Genomic DNA, 19,492 nt, shown 5'->3' with positions numbered 1-19,492 from the left:
CAGGAGAGCTGGCTAAATAGTTAAGAGTACTGGCTGATCTTCCAGAGGACCTAGGATAGATTCCCAGCACCCATCTATACTCCAGCCCCGAGGAATCCACTACCTTTTTCTAGCCTCTGCAGTCTCCAGGCATGTACATGGTGTACATACATGCATGCATGGAGACAAAAACACCCATTCACATAAAATAAACAAAATATAAAAAATGATGTAAAGCCTTTGGTTATAATATGCTATGATCAGACTAGCTATGATACAAAATAAGAACAGATATCAAGGACTTCATGCTAAACCTTAGCATAATGACTATTGATCATATTACTAACTTCAGTATCTATGAACCACAGAGTACTATGGACTCGTGCGTACGTATGTGCTTGCGTCCGTGCGTGTATGAGGTTTTTTTGCTACTAAGCAATGATCTCCTAATCCTCAAGTACTTGAAAGTAAGCTGACCACTTTGCTCATGGATTCAGATATTTGGGTAACAACTTGAGTCCACAATGCTGACCACAGCATAACTGTGCATGCGCTCTTATTATCACTAATGCTGCCATGTTTCTAGGATGGACCGCATCAAAGCCCGGCAGCAAAAGTACAAAAAGGGTAAGGAGAGGATGCTGAGCTTGACCCAGGAGTCAGGGGAAGGTCAGGACATCCAGAAACTCTCAGAAGAAGATGACGAAAGTATGTTGCATTTTCCTCCATTCGAGTGCTTTGCTGTCTGTTAAGAGCATGCTATTGGTAGAGCTGTAAAACACCATTCATTTTCATCCTGTTAGGAGTCTCATGGTGCTCACTCTCCCATTGTGAATGGATATGTTTGTTCCCTTAGTGCATATTTAGTGAATGAATGATTTTGCAAGCATCTGCTCTTCAATGTGATATGAACAATGAACCCAGTCTGGTTTAGTTCACAGACATGTTCCTGAAAATAATTGACATGATTTTTGCTTAATTTCTCCCTTTAGGGGAGAAGTTTTTAGATATGCTGCCTTTGGTTACTGTAAATTTAATATGAAAATTAAATATGCATGCATGTCACTTGTACATATTCATAGTTCAAATTTCAGCTGTTACTCATTCCAATGAAATTTACTGTGAAACATACAACTTATTATATTTAATTATAGATTTATCCAATTATAGCTCTAATAGTCTTATTGTGGGAGCCTGCATGTTTTCTTACTTAAGGGAATAGAAAAATAATGCATGGTCTCTTTCCAGTTCCTAGAATCTCTTCATTAGCAATAACTATCTTCCAATCATGTACTAAACTAATCAAATGGAAAAGTCCTATTCCTTGTTCTTGGTACATTTAAATGACTTATTTACCACTAAGTGGTTCTTTAAAATGAGCAATGATTCTCTCATGCTAATTTATGAAAAAAATTCAGTGTAAGATACATTGTTGACAAGGAACACTTCCTTTTAAATATTTCTTTACATATGCCCTCAGATCCTAGGAAGAAAGTGAGCATGTAACGTACTGTTAAGAACATTGCATGTTTACCATTGCAGTGGACTGTTAGTACTTGAGTACGTTTATGTGAGCATGTAACATACTGTTAAGAACATTCCGTGTTTACCATTGCAGCGGACTATTAGTACATGTGTACTTTTATAGTTAGTAGACTTCCTTTTCCTGACCTCTGATGTGTTTTTTGCAATTTATCTAGATTTGGCAATTGAGTTTTTAAAACGTGGTTTTCAAATCTTGTGTGCTCACTTCCTGAGAATTAATATCTGGACATATTTCATTTTAGGAGAAGCAGACAAACAGAAAGCCAAGGGCAAAAAAAAGCAGTGGTGGCGGCCTTGGGTTGATCATGCTTCCAGTAGGTTCTCTTGATCCTCTTCCAATCTCATCAATTCTAACCCTTATATCCTTGACCAGAATTCAGGCTCCCCATGACCTGTGTGCCCCATGCATGGTTTGACCCTTGTGACTTGATAGGGGGTCAGAGTGTAAGATCACTGCAGTGCTAATGAGTCTCTAGCCCCCCATGTAACAGAGAAATTAGCATGTTGGCTCAGGAGAGCCAAAGTTGTGGTGTAGAGAGTTTTATTACCTCAGCAAGCCAAGAACGGAGTGCGTTTATCTAAATCGGCAGCCCAGAGTTCTGCTCCTACCCGCTATGTGGTTTAAAGCCCTTAAGGATGATTTTGTCCCCTCCCAGGACTCCAAAGGATGCTTGCTGTGTCCTGTGTCTGTGACCCTCTTTGTTAGGCACTTGGCATGGCTGTCAACCAGTCTCTCTCCATGTCTTCCCAGAGCTTTGATTTCATTTGCATTTAAGAGTTTTTAGAAGCGTGTTTAATACAAAGATGAGGGTTAACCTAAAATACGTTTGCTTTGTACTTTAACCCCTCCCCACCTCAAAATGTCTCTGCAACAATCCCCAAATAATACCCCAAACACCCAAGCCCAGAATGCAGAACAGCCTCAGATGTGGCCAACTAACAGCAAAAAACAACCAGGAAAACAGAGTCTACTAGCCACATAAACTACATTTCCCTCATAATGATAAAAGTGAATGTGTAGTTACAGATACCACTGGCTATATTTGTTATGCTTAGTTTTTTTTCATTTTTTTTTTAAAGATTGGTACTAGCCAATGGCTTTATAATAGAATGACCCACTATAATCTCGTCCTTAAATGTGGTAGAAGAGTGAATGATTATATATATATATATATTATTTTATTTTATTTTATTTTACAATACAATTCAGTTCTACATATCACGGATTCCCTTGTTCTCCCCCCTCCCCCCCTCCCCTTCTTCCCAGCCTACCCCCCATTCCCACCTCCTCCAGGGCAAAGCCTCCCCCAAGGACTGAGACCAACCTGGTAGACTCAGTCCAGGCAGGTCCAGTCCCCTCCTCCCAGGCCGAGCCAAGCGACCCTGCATAAGCCTCAGGTTTCAAATGGCCAACTCCAATGAGCACAGGACCTGGTCCCACTGCCTGGATGCCTCCCAAACAGATCAAGCCAATCGACTATCTCACCCATTCAGAGGGCCTGGTCCAGTTGGGGGCCCCTTTAAAATAACGTGTAGTATCTTCAGCCTTTTTTGTCTCATACTGTACATCCAGAACTACAACTCGTCTGATCAAAGAAAATCATGCATGGCTGAGAACAACCCTGCTAGTCAGAAACTTTTAGAAAACTAAGGAAATCTCAGTTTCCAGCTGAATTAGGAGTGTCACAGTGACCTTCAATTGGCCTCTCTCCCTCCAGAAGTCACTTTCTAAATGGCATGAAAATTGAAATTTGCTTAATATCTTTAAATTTAATTAGATTTCATCCTTAATATTGAATTTCAACAGTGTGGTTAAAAATAAGAGAAGGAGTTACAAAGAATTTCATTTTCTTTTCTGCTCAAGTTCAAAGACAAGGGTAAAAGTTGAAATCCAGTATGGCTCCTCTGTGGTTCACTGACACATTAGTCAGGTTAACAACATGTTAACAGCACTGAATGCCTGTTCTATCAAGTCACAAGTAAACTATGCCTACTTTTCTGTTTTTAAAGGGCCTTTGCTGGTTTAGAGTGACCTATCCATTTCAGAAATCACATCATATTGAATGTCCTTCAGCAGGGTAAATTCCCACTACAGTCGCTGTGGTGGTTTCTCCCTTTTGGCATCTAAATCATTTCAAAAGAACTGGATATGGTCGTTGATAATCACTGTACACATTGATAACAACTTAATTCCCTCTGATGGTCGATGGCCTTAGATTTTTCTGATTCATTTTCACCCTCATTATATCAGATTCTTCTGGTATTCAACTCCATGTGCCTTGTTACAACATGTTACAGTGCAATAATGCAGGGCTGTCTGTAACACATGGTTTGGACTCATGTTCTGACTGTGGTACTAAGTTTCTACTGTGTAACATATTTCCTTTTCCAAGTTTGAAAGGAACAAAAGGGAAAGAATGTGTCCTTGGCTGTTTTTATTCTTTGATGCTCCAGGACTTATCTTTAGATCTGGAAGAATGTTATTAGGAGCCCTTGTTCTGATCTGTTAAATGACTGGGCTGGGTTTTCAAATAGTTTCTGAGATGCTGAGTTTGAGTGCAGTTTCAGTGTCTAGTGATGATGATGCTTGTTGATACCATTGATCAGCAGCAAAGATGTCAACGTAAGCTATGGTGACAGATTTGCTAGTTCCAAACCTATGCACGCACACAGGACTGCATTATTGCTATTCAATGATACCTTCCTTCCCACTGTAGTGTCTCTGTATCAGTTCCATATGACCTTAGTCAGGACCTAACCTTGCTTTGTTGATAAATATCTGAAGAGCCATGTTTCTGTGGACATGAGTGGTGAGATTCTAAAAGTTAGTTTCATACTAAGTAATTTATCAGTGACACCAGCATCTGTGATTTGTGTCTGCACACAGCCTGAAGGCAGCATCTCCATCTGCACTAATGTACGTGGAAGAACTATTTAAATTATCATTAGCAGCACACACTAAAGCAAGCAATCTTTCTAGCTTTGCTTCAACAATGCTTTATGAACTAAAAAACTTGAAAAAAAAATTTTTCATCTTTTCAAATGTACCAGTTACACTTGTTCACATAATAAACTGGTGATATTATTAATGATAAAATCAATGCTTAAGATTAAAAAATTATTTGGGCTCAACAATATGAATAAAAGTGATAGAAGGTATGATTGAATACAACTTCAGCTATCGTTGATCTTAGTGCCTATAATGAGGGTAAAATGTTCCATCTTCTAATGCCCTGTGTTTATCCCAAATGACCATGTGATGTAGAATCCACAAAACTTCCCTGCAAAATCTCTCAGCTTAAGTGAAGGCATTACTTTAATGGTCTTCCCCACTGTCAAATGTAATGCTGTAACTTTGGTTTGTTCTTGCTTATTATTACCTTATGTTGTATTGCACTGATTCCCTCAGGCCTGGACCCAATACTCTGGGCCTGGTTTTTTTTTCTTCAAAACATGAGTAACAAATCAACAGTGCTTCTGTTCAAGGATATAAGGCCCAATTCGTTCACTCCGCATCTTCTCGAATGAAGCCTCAGAGTCATCTGATACTGTAGACAAAATTGTTCAACTTTTGACCACAGCTAGTGACATTATTGCAACTGGTTTTAAGCAAGCCAAGGTTTCCTATTACCCTGTGGGATATAAGTGCAAATCATAACTTAAGACATCACATTATCTCACCACCCCTGAGATGCCTCCGCACTTCGAAATCCCAAATACAATTAGAAAACATGAGTATGGTTTCCCACAATGATGGTACAGTTCTTGTAGCATCAGAAGTGAGTCTCCTTTTCTCTATTAAATTTAAAAGTTTTCAAACACACGAAGATTGAATTTCCTAAATGCCTCTAAGTCTCTAGACATCTCTGATTCCTCTGTTCCTATTCCTGACACAGACAGTATGTTCTTGCAGGGCAAGTGTTAGATGAGGCAGAAGCAGGCCATACTGTTTGTGCTTGGTTTCTGATGGTCATTATAGTTCTCCTTGGGTTTTCTTCTGCTCCCAGGGAATGGCTTGTTGACCAGAAGCACGGCAGAGCCAAACCCTATGGACCAAGGCTGCTGTTCCTCAGTCAGTTCCAAAGCTATACATAGAAGCAGTCAGAATAGGTGTTGTTGTCTTGTTTTTGTTTTTGATGTTACCTACCCTTTTCCTCCTTATGGCACTGTTTGTTGTTGTTTGTTGTTGTTGTTTATTTTATTTTGTTTCTCTTTAACTCTTTCAAATGTCTTGTCTTACGTTGCCTCGTGTGTCGCGTGTGGAGAAACCAGGTCTGCATAGTATAAAGTGAAATGGAGGCTGGTGGCACTGATCTCCATCCTGTGTCACCCCCGGTGGGTTTGTCTGTGACAGACCATGCCAAATCTTCCACTTCACTTTGGCCTTTGTCTTGGTGACCAAAACTGATGAATTGTGAAGCAAGAGTTTTCAGGTGTTTTGGCATCTCCACAACAAATGGATTCAGCCTTATAAAACAGTGAAGATGGGAGAAATTGCCAGGTCAACCCCATAGTGGCCAATCTCATAAATGTCACAGACAAGGCCTCATGCTCTGTAGACCCAGCCATGCCAGTACCATATAGCACTAGATAAAATCGGTTCTTTTCATCTGTTTTCTCCTGCTAACATCTCTGGCTGTGGTCCTCTTGAGGACCATCTGTGTCTTTAGGGGGGACATTTCATGAATACACCCCCGGGTTTCTCATGTCTCTTTCAAGAAGTAAGCAAATATTTTGTTTTGCTTAGTGGTCAGGAGTGGAGACTATTATTTATTTGAAACGGATAGTGAAGAGGAGGAAGAAGAGGAACTCAAGAAGGAAGATGAAGAACCTCCACGGAAGTCAGCATTCCAGGTAATTAGAGGGATGTGGACAGTGATGCCCTTTGCTAGTTAGAAACACTTTGGTTGGTTGGTTGGTTGTTTTAATTGACTACTCTTACTTGCAGGCCTAAGTGACCTCCTCTGTAGTCCTGTGGTACAGCTCTCAGAGTCTTCTGATGGACATCTGAAATTGTCTATTTATAGTTCAACTATGGCACTGCTCCCTCTCAGGAACATTGTAACTACCACATCATGTGAATAGGATGTGGGTCAGGGCTTCATCCCTGACATCAAAGCATTTTTTGATGCCCTAAACAAAAGATTTTTCTCTTGCAAGTAGACAGCTTCCTCAGCGTTGCTTCGGATTGCTTGACTGTTGGGCTCACAGCTCCCTGTGTGAAAGAATTGATTGTGTAAATAAAGCACATGCTCTTCTTTTTGAAATGATCGCTGAAATGTTGCATTGGATTTTGAAAATCGGCTTCGTTTGTATGGCTAATGATACCAGAATCTATTTAAATAATAACTGTAATCATCCATCCCAGTTCTGCTCTTTTTCAGCTCAGTTTTCTCTGTTCAAGAACCTGCTGTCCCAACCCAAGCTCTGACCCACCAGTCAACACAGTGTTAGTGGGGGCAGGGTGCAATCTATCCTTTCTGAAGATGAGCCCTTGTCAGAGCCCAGGGCATGAACTCTTTATACATGCTTATCTTATCTCTGGACCACAGGCTGGAACGGTTATATCCTATTTGTCATAGTACAGAGCATATAGAAAGGTTTCCACAAAACTTCATGATTTTGCCCCTGATAAGGCCATGCACCTTAGACATGCTCCTTAGACAGGCCCTCATAAATGGACAAGGTCAGGTCTTCTGTGGGAGCCCATTTTCAGGTTCCTAGTAGCTTTACCCAGCAGGTCTGCATCGAGAGGATGATTGGATCATGGGCCTGAGTGCAGGTGTCTGAGATGGTCTGCACTTGGCTGTGCTAGGGGGAGGTCTTTTGTTCCACCCCTTGGCATTTCTATAAATACCTTAGGGCAAAGACAGAGGGCCCATGGGCATAGGTTCCAGACCCTCTTGAGGCTATCCTGTATTTTCTGTCTATCTCCACAATCTAATTCCTTCTATCTAATATTTCCTGCTGCTCGCACTCAAGAAAACTCTGGGGAACTGTGGAGTTGGTGGGTAAATGCCCTGCCGTCTTCCTGATAGCATTGAAGAACCAAGTGATTTGTGGGGGTTCTTGGGCGGGGTGCTGCCTCCCTACATCCATTGCTCCTCTGTGTGCTTGGGAACATATTTGTGTGCATGACAGGGTACTTGTCACTACTAATGACTCAACAGCCTTACTTTTTATTTTTAGCTAATGAATTTTATGCTAACCACCACTCATCATACAACAAAGAAGAGAACGTGGAGCATCCTTACTGTGTTATTAACTGAGTGCTATGACTAAATGTGGTCTTTTTCCTAACTTACAAGCCCAGCACATTTTATTCTAGCTTCAGTGACTGGCATGCTTTAACCTCAGTGTTGATTATAGAAATGAGCTCATGCGACATCATATATTAAATTGTTAACTGTTGTTGGTTTTTTTCCTACTAATTATTCTTGCTTTGTCCTTCTTTGTAGAGAGCTATTGGGAAGTTTGCCTCAGCCATTTTAGCCTTGCCAAAGTCTATCATTAAACTTCCCAAAACTATTCTTCAGTATTTAATCAGAGCTGCAAAGGTATTTCATGCTTTACTGATGTGTAGTGTGTGACTCTCTGCTCCATAGAACTTTAGTAAAACATCCCTATATCTACATTTTCTCTATTCTATGAATCATACAATGGAAGTATCATATGGATGTAAAACATTAAGTTTTCCAAAAAAGAGTTCTTAGGAACCAGACTTCTTATCATTTTACTACTTTTAAAAGTAGACACAGAGAATATAAAAAATAGAAAGAGAAAATGCAGATATACGTGTACTTTCTCTCCTCATAGTTTTCTGTGAGTTACATCTCATTTTAAACGGGTGACATCTGGTTGCATGGATCAGTTTATAATGAGTAAAACATATATAATAATTTTTTTCTCAGAAAGCTGGTAAGAAATTCCAAATCAATCTGTGAAAGACTCCTCTGGTTCTGAACCCTTTTCAGCTTCTTGTTACTCTCCAGCTTCCTAATTTGGATCCAGTTGTCTAATTCCTGCATCCAACATATCTCCTTTCCCAGCTGCTCACTCCCAGAGCACAACAGTGCTTCTCAATAAACTTTAACAATGTACTAGTTCATTCGTCTAATACATAGTGGATGTCAGTCAACTGCCTAGACCATACTCACTTCATTATTAGAAGCCACAAAGAAGAAATTATCCTTCTTGTATTTTGTAGCATGCTTTTCCTTCCAAACTCAAGCAGGAGTGAGCTCTAAAACTCTTGGGTCATTATGATATGATGGTCCTTGAGTTCAAGCAAACAGTTGGGATAGTGACAGAGACCAGCGTACCTTGCCTTTGTCCTGTGGTCTCATTTTCATGCTTATTCCAGTTCCACTGGTCATACAGGACCTGAAATTCAGAGTGTCTGTGAAGCTCCCAGGTGAGGCCATATTTCTGGTCTACCTAGAGCTACAGAGCCCAACCCTCCAACTGTCTTTCATTCTAAATTCCAGAAGGCTGACTTTAATTAATAGTCACTGTTGCTGTTTCTGCAAGGGACTTTATCGTTCATCTCTATGAATGTGTGTTTCTCAACTCATAATTTTAAAATTATTGAAGTGAAAGATTGCAATTTATTCACCCCTTTTGTTACTTAAAGTGAATATGATTAAATGATGATGGAGGTGTAAAGGAACTTCTGGGTCCCAGTCTAGTTAGAGGACAAATTATAAAATGGTGGAGCTAAGGATTTCCACTCCAATGAAACTCTCTCTGTTTAAAAGAATATATATATTGATGACCTTTTGGTAAAAGTGAATCTCATTCCCCTAATAATAAAGATAAACTTTAAGGTAAAGTCAGAGATGTATACTCATGCAGTGACTATTAACTAAACCTTCAGACTTTTTATGTATACTTTCAAGCACTTTCTCCTTCTGGCTGATGTACTTCCAGCCTGGCTCCCTAGACAAGCCACCAAGTGGGTGAAAGTTAGAGCTATGGTGTCATAATTTGAGAGGACAGCAAAAATCTTCTTCCATTCTTGACTCAGTAAGGATCAGAACCCTTTTCTGAAATAGCAGAAGGCAAAACTGCCCTTCAGTTAAGTGTTTGAAACCTTAAAATTCTTATTTTTCAAAATGGCAATCTTAAGATAACTTTGCCTGAGAATAAGGACTCAACGACTCACAGTGTGGTTGTTCCCTCTTGCTTCCTGTCCTTGCATGACGAGAATGTTCCACAAGAAGACACTGATGGGTTTCATCCCTGGGGACCAACATAGAGTTAGGAGTTCCCCTCACCGTGCCACATGATCGAGGGTCCCTTCCTTGCCCTTCTTAAAGTTTGCTAATCCTGCCCCTCTCAGCCCTCCTCTCTCCCTCCCAGCTGTTTGCTTTTCTCTTCAGAACAAAGGATGTCCTGCAATCGTGTACCTGCTACACTCACAAATTATTACCTTTTAATTTATGTTTGGGATTCTTTATTTTTATAAAACAATAGTAGTATGGCACTTTTCTTGAAGGAAATGTCATCCTACACTGTTCTTAAACCCGAAGACTTATTTATTAGTGCAATTTCTTTTAAAACAAACTATGTTATGCAAATTTGCCTTTTAATGTCCTGAACCTGAGAGATAAGTGGCTAGACTCCCAAACTGACATGTTCAGTAAAGATCCACCAGTCCCTGCTTTGATGCTTTTGAGCATCAGTTTATCTCCTAATTTCATAAAGAACATTTTAACATAACATGAGATGCCTATCTCCTGGGTTTGTTATCCAGAAATAAAACCAGTTTTACATTTGTGTGTATTACCCATACAATTCAGATTTCCGCCACTGAGGAAAAAGGACGTGTTATTTCTTGGACCCTGTGCCCTGACATTTCCATATGTGGAAGAGTTTAATCATAACTTTCTAGTGACACGAGAAGACCAATCTGTTTATGTTGTGTTCTCCAAATTTTTCTGAAATAGAAAATGATCTAGGATGAAATGACAATATATGGGCTTACAACTACCCCTTATGTGCACGTATCTTAATCATGAGAATGGAAAACCCAGCTTCCCTGAGACCCGGGTGTTGCATGTGAAGCATGCCTGCCTAGTTTTATGATTTCTAGAAGGCTGATTTTATGTCTTGGTTTTGTTGTCTTTGCATGCTTCTGGGGATGGGGAGGGTGGGCTGTTGCCAACTGCTCCTTCTTGGTTATTGGTTGTAAAATGTTGATGTGACTGTCTTCAGCTCTTGAATGCAACTGACAAAGGGCAGCCCGAGGCACCAGTTTTCCCTCCCTGCCTTCCCGGAAGAGCTCACTCCCACACTGACATGGTTCTCCCTTTAACATACTCATCCATCTGCAGAGCCTCCTTTTCTAGTTCTAGTTACTCATAACTGCTATTAGGAGAGAATTGAAGATGCAAAACCTAATCACTCCCCCCAAGCAAGTAAGAATATTAGAGATGGCATTTTCCTTTGACTAAAAAGTTTGTGGTAGGACAGACTCCTCTAATGCTACTTATCAAGAGCTCCCGGCTTCAGCTTGTTGTGTGCAAAGCAAAAATTCCGTAATGGAGGATCACAAATGGTGGTGGTGTTTCAGAGAAGTGACGGTTTGTTTTTACCCAAGTTTGTGTCATGCATGATCACCTTTGACACCAAGTGAAGAATGTTCCCACTTATGGTAGCAAATGAAGAGCAATAAGATGGCGGTGGTGGTGCATGCCTTTAATTCCTGCACTTAGGAGGCAGAAGCAGACAGAGCTACAAAGCAAGTTCTAAGCCAGCCAGGGTAATATAATGAGACCCTGTCTCAAACAAGCAAGAAGAAAGAATCTAGACCAGGAGAAGTCACCTTAGCATAAGAAACAGGGAAAGGAACACTTATAAGAGAAAAAATTCTTACATCAAAGAAGCTTGGCTTTGGTCCATTTTCATTTTAAGTTATTTTTAAAAGTCAGAAAATAATCAGACTTTCTTCTTTCAGTTCGTCTATCAGGCCTGGATTACTGATCCTAAAACAGCACTCCGTCAGAGGAGGAAAGAGAAAAAGAAGTTGGCAAGAGAAGAGCAGAAAGGAAGACGCAAAGGATCTGGGGAAGGTGAGTGCTGGGCAGGAAGCAGGCCCAGCCTCTGCACCACAGACACCGGATGCCAAGAAATAGGACTTTCAATCCAATGAGTTGAACATTTCTAAGAGATTCTGTTACCAAACATGATAGAATACTCTCTTAATTAGTTTTCTATTCAGTGATAAAGACCATGACCAAAACCAACTTGTAGCAGAAAGGACTTATTTTACATTGCAGCTTGTGGAAAAGCTGGGGAAGGAAGCCAGGGCATGAACTTGGAGAAGGAAGTAGGAGGCAGGAGCTGCAGAGACCATGAAGGAATGCTGCTTACTGCCTTGCTCCCCCTGCCAAGGGGTGGCACTGCCCCACAGTGATCTGGGCCCTCCTACATCAATTATCACTAGAGAAAATGTACAGCAGGCTTGACCCCAGGCCAACCTGGTGAAGGCATTTTTCTCAGTTAATGTTCTCTTTTCCAAAATGACTCTAGCTTGTGTCAAAATGGCATAAAATTAGTCTGTACAAATACTATTCGGTAGGTTCTTGACATATTATTTAAGTGAAAAACAACATTTTTCAAAATAGCAGGCACTTATTGAAACCACTAACTGAAACAAAGTACTTCAACCCAGTATTTTACATTTTAAACCGGTATGTATCCTAGTGTTTAAATGTAAGAGAAGGATTTAAAAAAAAAAAACACCTTAGTGTATTAATAACAGTGGCTGCTTTTTAGGAGAGTGGAGGTTAAATGATGTGACTAAAGGGACCCCTGGGTTTATCTGCTATAGTTTGATTCTGTACAAAGATAATGTAATCATGGATTCCTTATGAACTTAAGAAGGTCAAAGAATCAAAACTTCTCATGTAACTAATTATACATTTTGTTCATTTTTACCTTCCTTCTCCCAGTATGTACTGGGTGGCTTTAACTGTATTTTATTGATGTGTTTACAAAGATAAATTTAATCTACACCCAATATAACAAGCCAAATGGTAGAGGGAGATTCAGCAGATGGAGATGCATGCGTGCGCACACACACACACACACACACACACACACACACACACACACACACACACAATCAGCCTCCAGGAATGATGCATCCTATCCAGATGGGGCATTGGCCTTCTCTCCTTCTGCAAGTGCATATTATTTGTTCCTTAGCTTTTCAGAATTGAGTTCATGTACACAAAGGCATCTTGTACTTTCATTAGTAATGTATCATGAACATTTCTCCAATTAACTATTCATGAAACTGCTGGGCTTTTTTAATGGCTATAAAAGGTTCCATAGTACAGATATGCATAATTTATTCAATCATTTAACCATTAATGGACAAAAAGATTGCTTCCTGATTTTACCACAGCAAACAATGCTATATAATAGGTATCCTTGCAAAAAATTTCACATGGAGTTATGTACATGGATGAATTTAAAAGTATGGTAGAGGTTAAGAGTAACATGCACTCTCACAGAGTAGAGTCCCAAAAGTAGGAAGACTGGGCTAAATGATAAGCTTCATACATTTTAACAGTTTTTCCCCACAAGCATTTAGTAATTTATACTCCAATATGTCAAATAAAGGAAGGTACATTTCTTATACCTTCATACCAAGGTCCTCACTGCTCTTTTTATCATTTTTTTCTGAGGGATGACAGATGACTTATATTTTCAGTGGAATTTCGTCTAATTCATAACTAATGATACTGGGCATGTTTACTTTATATTGTCTATTTAATCTGTACTTCCAAGTTTAAGGTCCAAATACAGCTATAATTGTCCTCTGCCATTCTATTGGAATATTTCTTCTTTTCTTATTAATTAGGATGGCTTGTATATCAAGCATATTGCTTCCTTTGGTGTGTTATAAATCACACTTTCTTGTTCAATGCTTGTATTCAGTTTGTGATACACGACTATCTAAACAATGTGAAATCAGCTTGATATCAAAACATTCTGGTACTTTTAAAGCCAACATCTCACTAAAGAAAGCCTCTGCCCTCCAATATTAAACAAATGTTGTCCTATATTTCCTCCTGGTTTTACTTGCATCTTGATTTTTTTTATTACTCTGTGCAGTAGAGATATATTTTCATATAATTACATAGATGAGTAATGATGACAAGCCCTACTTATTTTAAAAGTCTTCCTTTTGTGTTAGAAATAAGCAGTAGTCAGTCACTGGCTTCTATTTTGGCTTAGAAATGACTTGGGAGTGTATTCTGAATCATTTCTGTTGTCAGGCTCTGGATCACTGTTACATGCTTTTGCATTTCATAGCCATGGGGTTAGTTTTAATATTTAATGAGGCAAACTCCCCCCACTATCATTGCTTTATTCAATGTTGTATTTGGTATTCTCAGGTGTGTGTTCTGCCAAAAATTTTTGAATATTCTTTAGCCATAAAAATGGCACAAGACTCTATATAATGAAATATCTTTTATTATATATAACACAGGTCCCGTGGAATGGGAAGATCGAGAAGATGGGCCAATCAAAAAGAAGTCTGATGGACCAGGTAACCTGATAGAGACATAGTTGAGCTTTGAGCATTTGAAAATGGCACTGCCCCGTGTGGTAAGGAAGGCTGCTGCAAAGTAATGAAGCCCAACAGTGAGTCTGGACCACAGCTGAATAATCACAATCCTGCCCCTTGAAACCTCATCTCTGCTGAGGCGGAGAAGGACTCCTGAGAGCAGATCCAGCCTCTCTCCCCCTGGATGACATGTGGGGTTCTTATCTGGTTGTAAAGTCGTTGATTCATGTGCCTGGGTGAGCATGACAAATGCTGGTGCCGGATAGAAGCCACCAGAATACGAGAATGAAAAAAAAAAATGCTTGAAATTTTTCTTCTTTCTTTTGTAAATAGAACTTTTTAAAATTTACCTTTTTAACTGAGGTAGACTAGTGAGACACCTACACATTTTGAAAAACATTTACAATGTAGGATCATGACATCAGGTTAATGGATGTTTCCATAATCTCAAACATTTGTCAATTGTGTTAAAAACACTTAGAATCCTCTCCATTAGATATTTTAAATATACCATAAATTATTATAAAGCAAATATAGAAATAAGTAATTACAACAACTAAGAACTTTTACTTGTAGGAAAGTAATTGTGAATGGATATTGGTGAAATTATTAAGGCCACTCCACATGTTAAAAGGGAGGTTTATTTTGTGGGGATAGGTAACAGGGTCTGGGAAAGGTGTAGCACACTCCAGCGGTGTTCTCTGGTGAACTCTGCTCAGTCTAGCTCCAGCATCCAGGGTCCAGGAACCAAGAGAGCCCGTGCATCAGATCTCAGGTCTTCAGGGTCCTCTCTCAGCCCCGCCTTGTAGGTGTGACAGTTACTGAAGCCTCACTGGGGGTTGGAACTTCCAGGTCAAAGCTGGAATGGCTACCCTCTACAAATGGGAGAAAAAATAAGAATAAGTTGTCAAAAGCCTAAGTCCTGCTGGAGTATATTGGTGACTCTTGCTCTAAGTCTTTCAGCCTACAGGGCCAAACTTCCCTTTTATGTCTGTGAAAGCAGCTTGAGGTCTTCTCCAAATAGGTGTGGGCATCACATGCCTTGGTCTAGAGTTCCTTCAATGGAAATAAGGGAGGATGGAGAGATGGCATGAAGGTTAGGAACTCGTGTTGCATAATCATGAGGACTGGAGTTCAGATCCCTCACCCATATAACAAGACAGAAATCCTGCACAGGCCTGCAACTCCAGTTCCAAGGTGAGGGTTGGCTGGGGAGACCGGAGGATTGCTAGGACTTTCTGGCCTCCAGCCTAGTCAAGAAAACATGAGCCCTAGGTTCAAGGAGAGAACTTGCCCCAACGAAAGACAGGGAGTGGTACAGGAGAGCACTGGATGCCCTCTTCTGGCCTCCACACATAGACACAGACACATATGCACACACAAAATAAACAAATAATCAACTAAATAGGAGACCAGCAATGAGGAGAAAAATGGAGGCATCTGTGGAGTCTCTTACTTGAAATCACTCTTCTGTGGGATCAGTGGATATCCTTCATCCCACTTCATGAGGCCATTCATCTCCACCTTTGCTACTTTGCTCAGCAAAGGACCCTCTGTTCTTCCTCACCTCCTAAGACCTGTGGAAGACCAAGAGAGGCCACAGCCAGAAAAGTCCTGAGGGGCAGCACAGGTGGTAGCCACACAGGCAGGAAATGTTTCCATGGGGACATCAGACATCAAGATTCTGGCCCCAAACCAAGCTAGTGGGAACTCATGAATGTTAGGCCAACAGCTACAGAGTCTGTGTGGGACTGGACTAGGCCCTCTGCATAAATCAGACAAGTATGTAGCTTGGTCTGTTTGAGGGGCCCCTGGCAATGGGATCAAGCTCTATCCCTGGTGCATGAGCTGGCTTTTTAGAGCCCATTACCTATGGTGGGACACCTTGCACAGCCTTGATGCAGGGGGAAGGGGCTTGAACCTGCCTCAACTGAGTGTACCAGGCTTCGCTGACTCTTCATGGGAGGCCTTACCTTTTTGGAGAGGGGATGCAGGGTAGGTTGGGTAGGGGGAGTGGGAGGAGGGATGAGAGGGGATCTGTGGTTAGTATGCAAAATGAATTTAAAAAATCTTAATAAAGAAAAAAAGATTCTAGCCCCAATTGGTCCTCACATGTTGCTATCTGCCTCCTCCCACCTCGTCCCCCATCAGGTATGGCATTCACTCGGAGGCTCCAATCCTTGTTTGACCCTTGAAAAGAGCAAAATTTTACTAGAAGTAAGCTTGTCCTTCCTCCTAGACCGCTTGGTTCAGAGCAGTTGTGTTCCTTCATCATAAAGCCAAACTCCGATTCACACTGTAGCCTTTCAGTCAGAGAGGAGATTAGTGGGGAGCAAAGACAAGCCCTTCAGTTGTCACATCTGATCCCAGTAGACAGGGATGGCATGTGATTGAGAGACCATCAGCTTACCTAAGTGACTGAGACAGACAGACAGAACTATATAGTCCTTCTGTTCAGATTCTTCCTCACTGTATATAGTAAGAGGCATTTAACATGTTGTTTCATTATACCTGTGCATAGCAAAGTGACTGCTGTAGACCAGTAGATAAACCTGTCTGTCCACTTCCTCACCATAGTTGGAACACCTTAGGTCTACTTGTTGGAAATCCCAGCATAATACAGAATTACTAATTACCACCCCCAGTCATCTGTAGACCTCTAGATAGAACTCTCCCGTGTAACTACAACCTTACCTTGAACCACTTCTTCCCAGTCTTTCCCTTCCCTGGCCATGTATTCTCTGTTTCATGGCTCTCCTCTCTGTTTCTGTGAGTATCACTAGTTTGGATCCCAAATGTAAGTGGTATCATCTGGTGTGTGTTTTTCCACACCTGGTTTATTTTAGTGCGACACCATGTCCTCTGTGGTCATCCATGTTGTTCCTAGTTTCCCATCTTTTTAAAAGGTGAGTGAGGCTCCGAAGGGTGAGGTCACCGGTTGTGAAACCTCCTCCAATCTTTCTGAGCATTCAAGGGCCTTAGACATAGCCTCTAGAGAGTGCTGGGAGATGTGTGTGCATGGTGTCAACATTTTGAACACAACTGGACCCTGAGCTGAGCTGAGCTGCTGTGTAGACGGCTCTCCAGGATCTCCAGTCACGGCTACAGTCCAGGACAAAACTCACTCACACCAGCCATCCCAGGGCCTCTGCTGACTGGAGATGATGGCTCCCATGTACAGAGTTTTGTGGTTGACATAAAATTGTGTTAGGGAGATGGCTCAGTAGCAATGAGCACACGCAGCCCGTGAAGTGAGCTTTGCAAACGATAAGCTGGTTTGGCTGAGGTATGAGTGCAAGGACAATAAACAGGTCCCGCCAATGATCCCTAAGATGCTTGTAGAAAAGCAGTAAAGGGCCCCATGAGACAGGCAGGGGCCCTGTCTAGTCTTGAGTTAATACTAGGTGAACCTATGGATTGCAATCTCTACTTTACTAAACCTCTTCCATTCAGGCCTCTAGATGGGTAGATTCCATATGCCACAGGCTCATCCAACCACATACCAAAATGTTTGGTGGGGGAAATGCATCTGTACTGAGTATATATGGGCCTTTTTTTTTCTGTCTTCCCCTAAATAATGCAGTGTAACAACCACTTTTATAGAGTGTACCTAATGGCAAATATTAAAAGTAATATAGAGATGGCTCAAACTATGAGGGCAAGTATATAGAGATTCTATATAGATAGTATAGTTAGTTTCACATATGTAAGGCACTTAACCATCCACAGAACTTGATATTTTCAGGGGTCCTGTGTAGCTAGAGTTTTTCTGGTCCTGCCACAGTCAGGACAAATCTTTCCTCTGCCAGTCCCACAGCTGCTCAGACCCAATCAAGTAAACACACAGAGACTTATATTGCTTACAAACTGTATGGCCGTGGCAAGCTTCTTGCTAACTGTTCTTATATCTTAAATAAACCCATTTCTATTCATCTATAAGTTGCCACGTGGCTCGTGGCTGACCAGTACCTTACATCTCGCTTTTCATGGCAGTGGCTCACAGCGTCTCTCTGCCTCAACCTTCCACTTCCCAGAATTCTCTTCTCTGATTGTCTCGCCTATACTTCCTACCTGGCTACTGGCCAATCAGTGTTTTATTTATACAGAGCAATATCCACAGCAGTCCTGTTAGCCCCCAGGGACCCTGAGTGACTGACGTCTGGAAACCTGTTATGGTGGACATGACAAATCCCACCTGAGTCTGGCTTAGTCCTGCCGTTGCATGTGTGGAGAACTGCACAGGTGCTTGGGCCTCAGTCCCCCTCTGCCTCTCAGTGGAAGGAGCCCAGCCCACACTAGGGACATCCTGCAAAACCCAGATCTGGGGGTGCTATACCTCACAGTGTCACAACAGCATGGCCCTTGGTAATGCGGTGGTGTTCCCTGCCTTTGAAATTGTGTCACGCTTCTTCTGCCCAGATAACATCATCAAGAGGATATTTAATATTCTGAAGTTCACCTGGGTCCTATTCCTGGCCACGGTGGATAGTTTCACCACTTGGCTCAACTCCATCTCAAGGGAACACATCGACATATCCACCGTTCTGAGGATTGAAAGGTGCATGCTGACCCGAGAGATTAAGAAGGTAATGCTGTGGGCCACCTTCCTTTCGCTACTTTCAAAGAGCCGTCAAGTCCACGTGGGTTGGACATCCCAGCCCAGAATGCATGGGACAAGAGGGGTTTCAATTTTCTAAATTTTGGGTTTGGATTTTGAAATATTTTCACCTACATCATGGAACACCTTGGGGAGGGAACCCAAATACCAACATGAAATTTGACTTCTGTTTCATCATCTACGTGGCCTGAAGGTAATTCTGTAGACCATTTCAAGTGTGCTTGTGTTTTAACTGTGACTGTACAGGAGCGCTTGTGCAGAATTTTCCACCTGTTGGCATCACAACAGCACCCAAGGGGGTTCAAACACAGGGACATTCAGAGTTCAGATTGTCAGCCTGTGTCCTGGTTAGTTGTTTTGTTGTTCCTGTTGCTCATTTTGTTTTGTTTTCCCCCAACTTAGCATAAGTCAGAGGCATTTGGGAAGAGGAGGCAGGTCAGGATGACATTTTCCTGATCAATGATTGGTGTGGGAGGGCCCCATCACATCACACGGAGGGTGATGCCACTCCAGGGTCAATGATTCTGGGTGGTGTGAGAAAGAAGACTGAGAAGCCATGGGAGCAAGCCAGTGAGCAGCACTCCTCTGTGGTCTCTGCTGTTGCTCCTGCCTCCAGGTGGCTGCCTTGAGCTCCTGCCTGGCTTCCTTCAGTGATGCATTATAAACTGTAAAATTAAATAAACTCTTTCCCACCAAGTTACCTTTGGACATGTTTAGCATGTCAGTAAAAACCCAACTAGACAGCCTTATCTAAAACTCTAAAATAA

General features: G+C 41.4%; 1 protein-coding gene across 7 annotated transcripts in view; it reads left to right on the top strand.

Annotated features, from left to right (window-relative positions):
* Piezo2 (piezo type mechanosensitive ion channel component 2) overlaps positions 1–19,492 on the top strand; it is a 380,980-nt gene that overhangs the window by 323,224 nt on the left and 38,264 nt on the right. For 5 of the 7 annotated variants that reach the window (XR_013046146.1, XM_016003707.3, XM_042263853.2 and 2 more), the window contains 6 exons: positions 566–687; positions 1,767–1,838; positions 6,272–6,378; positions 11,483–11,597; positions 14,030–14,089; positions 18,527–18,693. Coding sequence is in view for 6 of the 7 variants with exons in the window: in XM_016003707.3 (XP_015859193.1) it covers positions 566–687; positions 1,767–1,838; positions 6,272–6,378; positions 11,483–11,597; positions 14,030–14,089; positions 18,527–18,693 (643 nt within the window). In the remaining variant the exon portion in view is untranslated. Of the gene's footprint in view, positions 1–565; positions 688–1,766; positions 1,839–6,271; positions 6,379–7,982; positions 8,082–11,482; positions 11,598–14,029; positions 14,090–18,526; positions 18,694–19,492 lie in introns of all 7 variants that reach the window. The other 2 variants (XM_076555359.1, XM_076555357.1) reach the window with 2 other exon arrangements.

This window comes from Peromyscus maniculatus, chromosome 19 (genome assembly GCF_049852395.1).
Source record: "Peromyscus maniculatus bairdii isolate BWxNUB_F1_BW_parent chromosome 19, HU_Pman_BW_mat_3.1, whole genome shotgun sequence".
Lineage (NCBI taxonomy): Eukaryota > Metazoa > Chordata > Mammalia > Rodentia > Cricetidae > Peromyscus > Peromyscus maniculatus.
The sequence above is the reverse complement of the archived record's forward strand: the minus strand, read 5'-3'. Positions and strand labels throughout refer to the sequence as shown.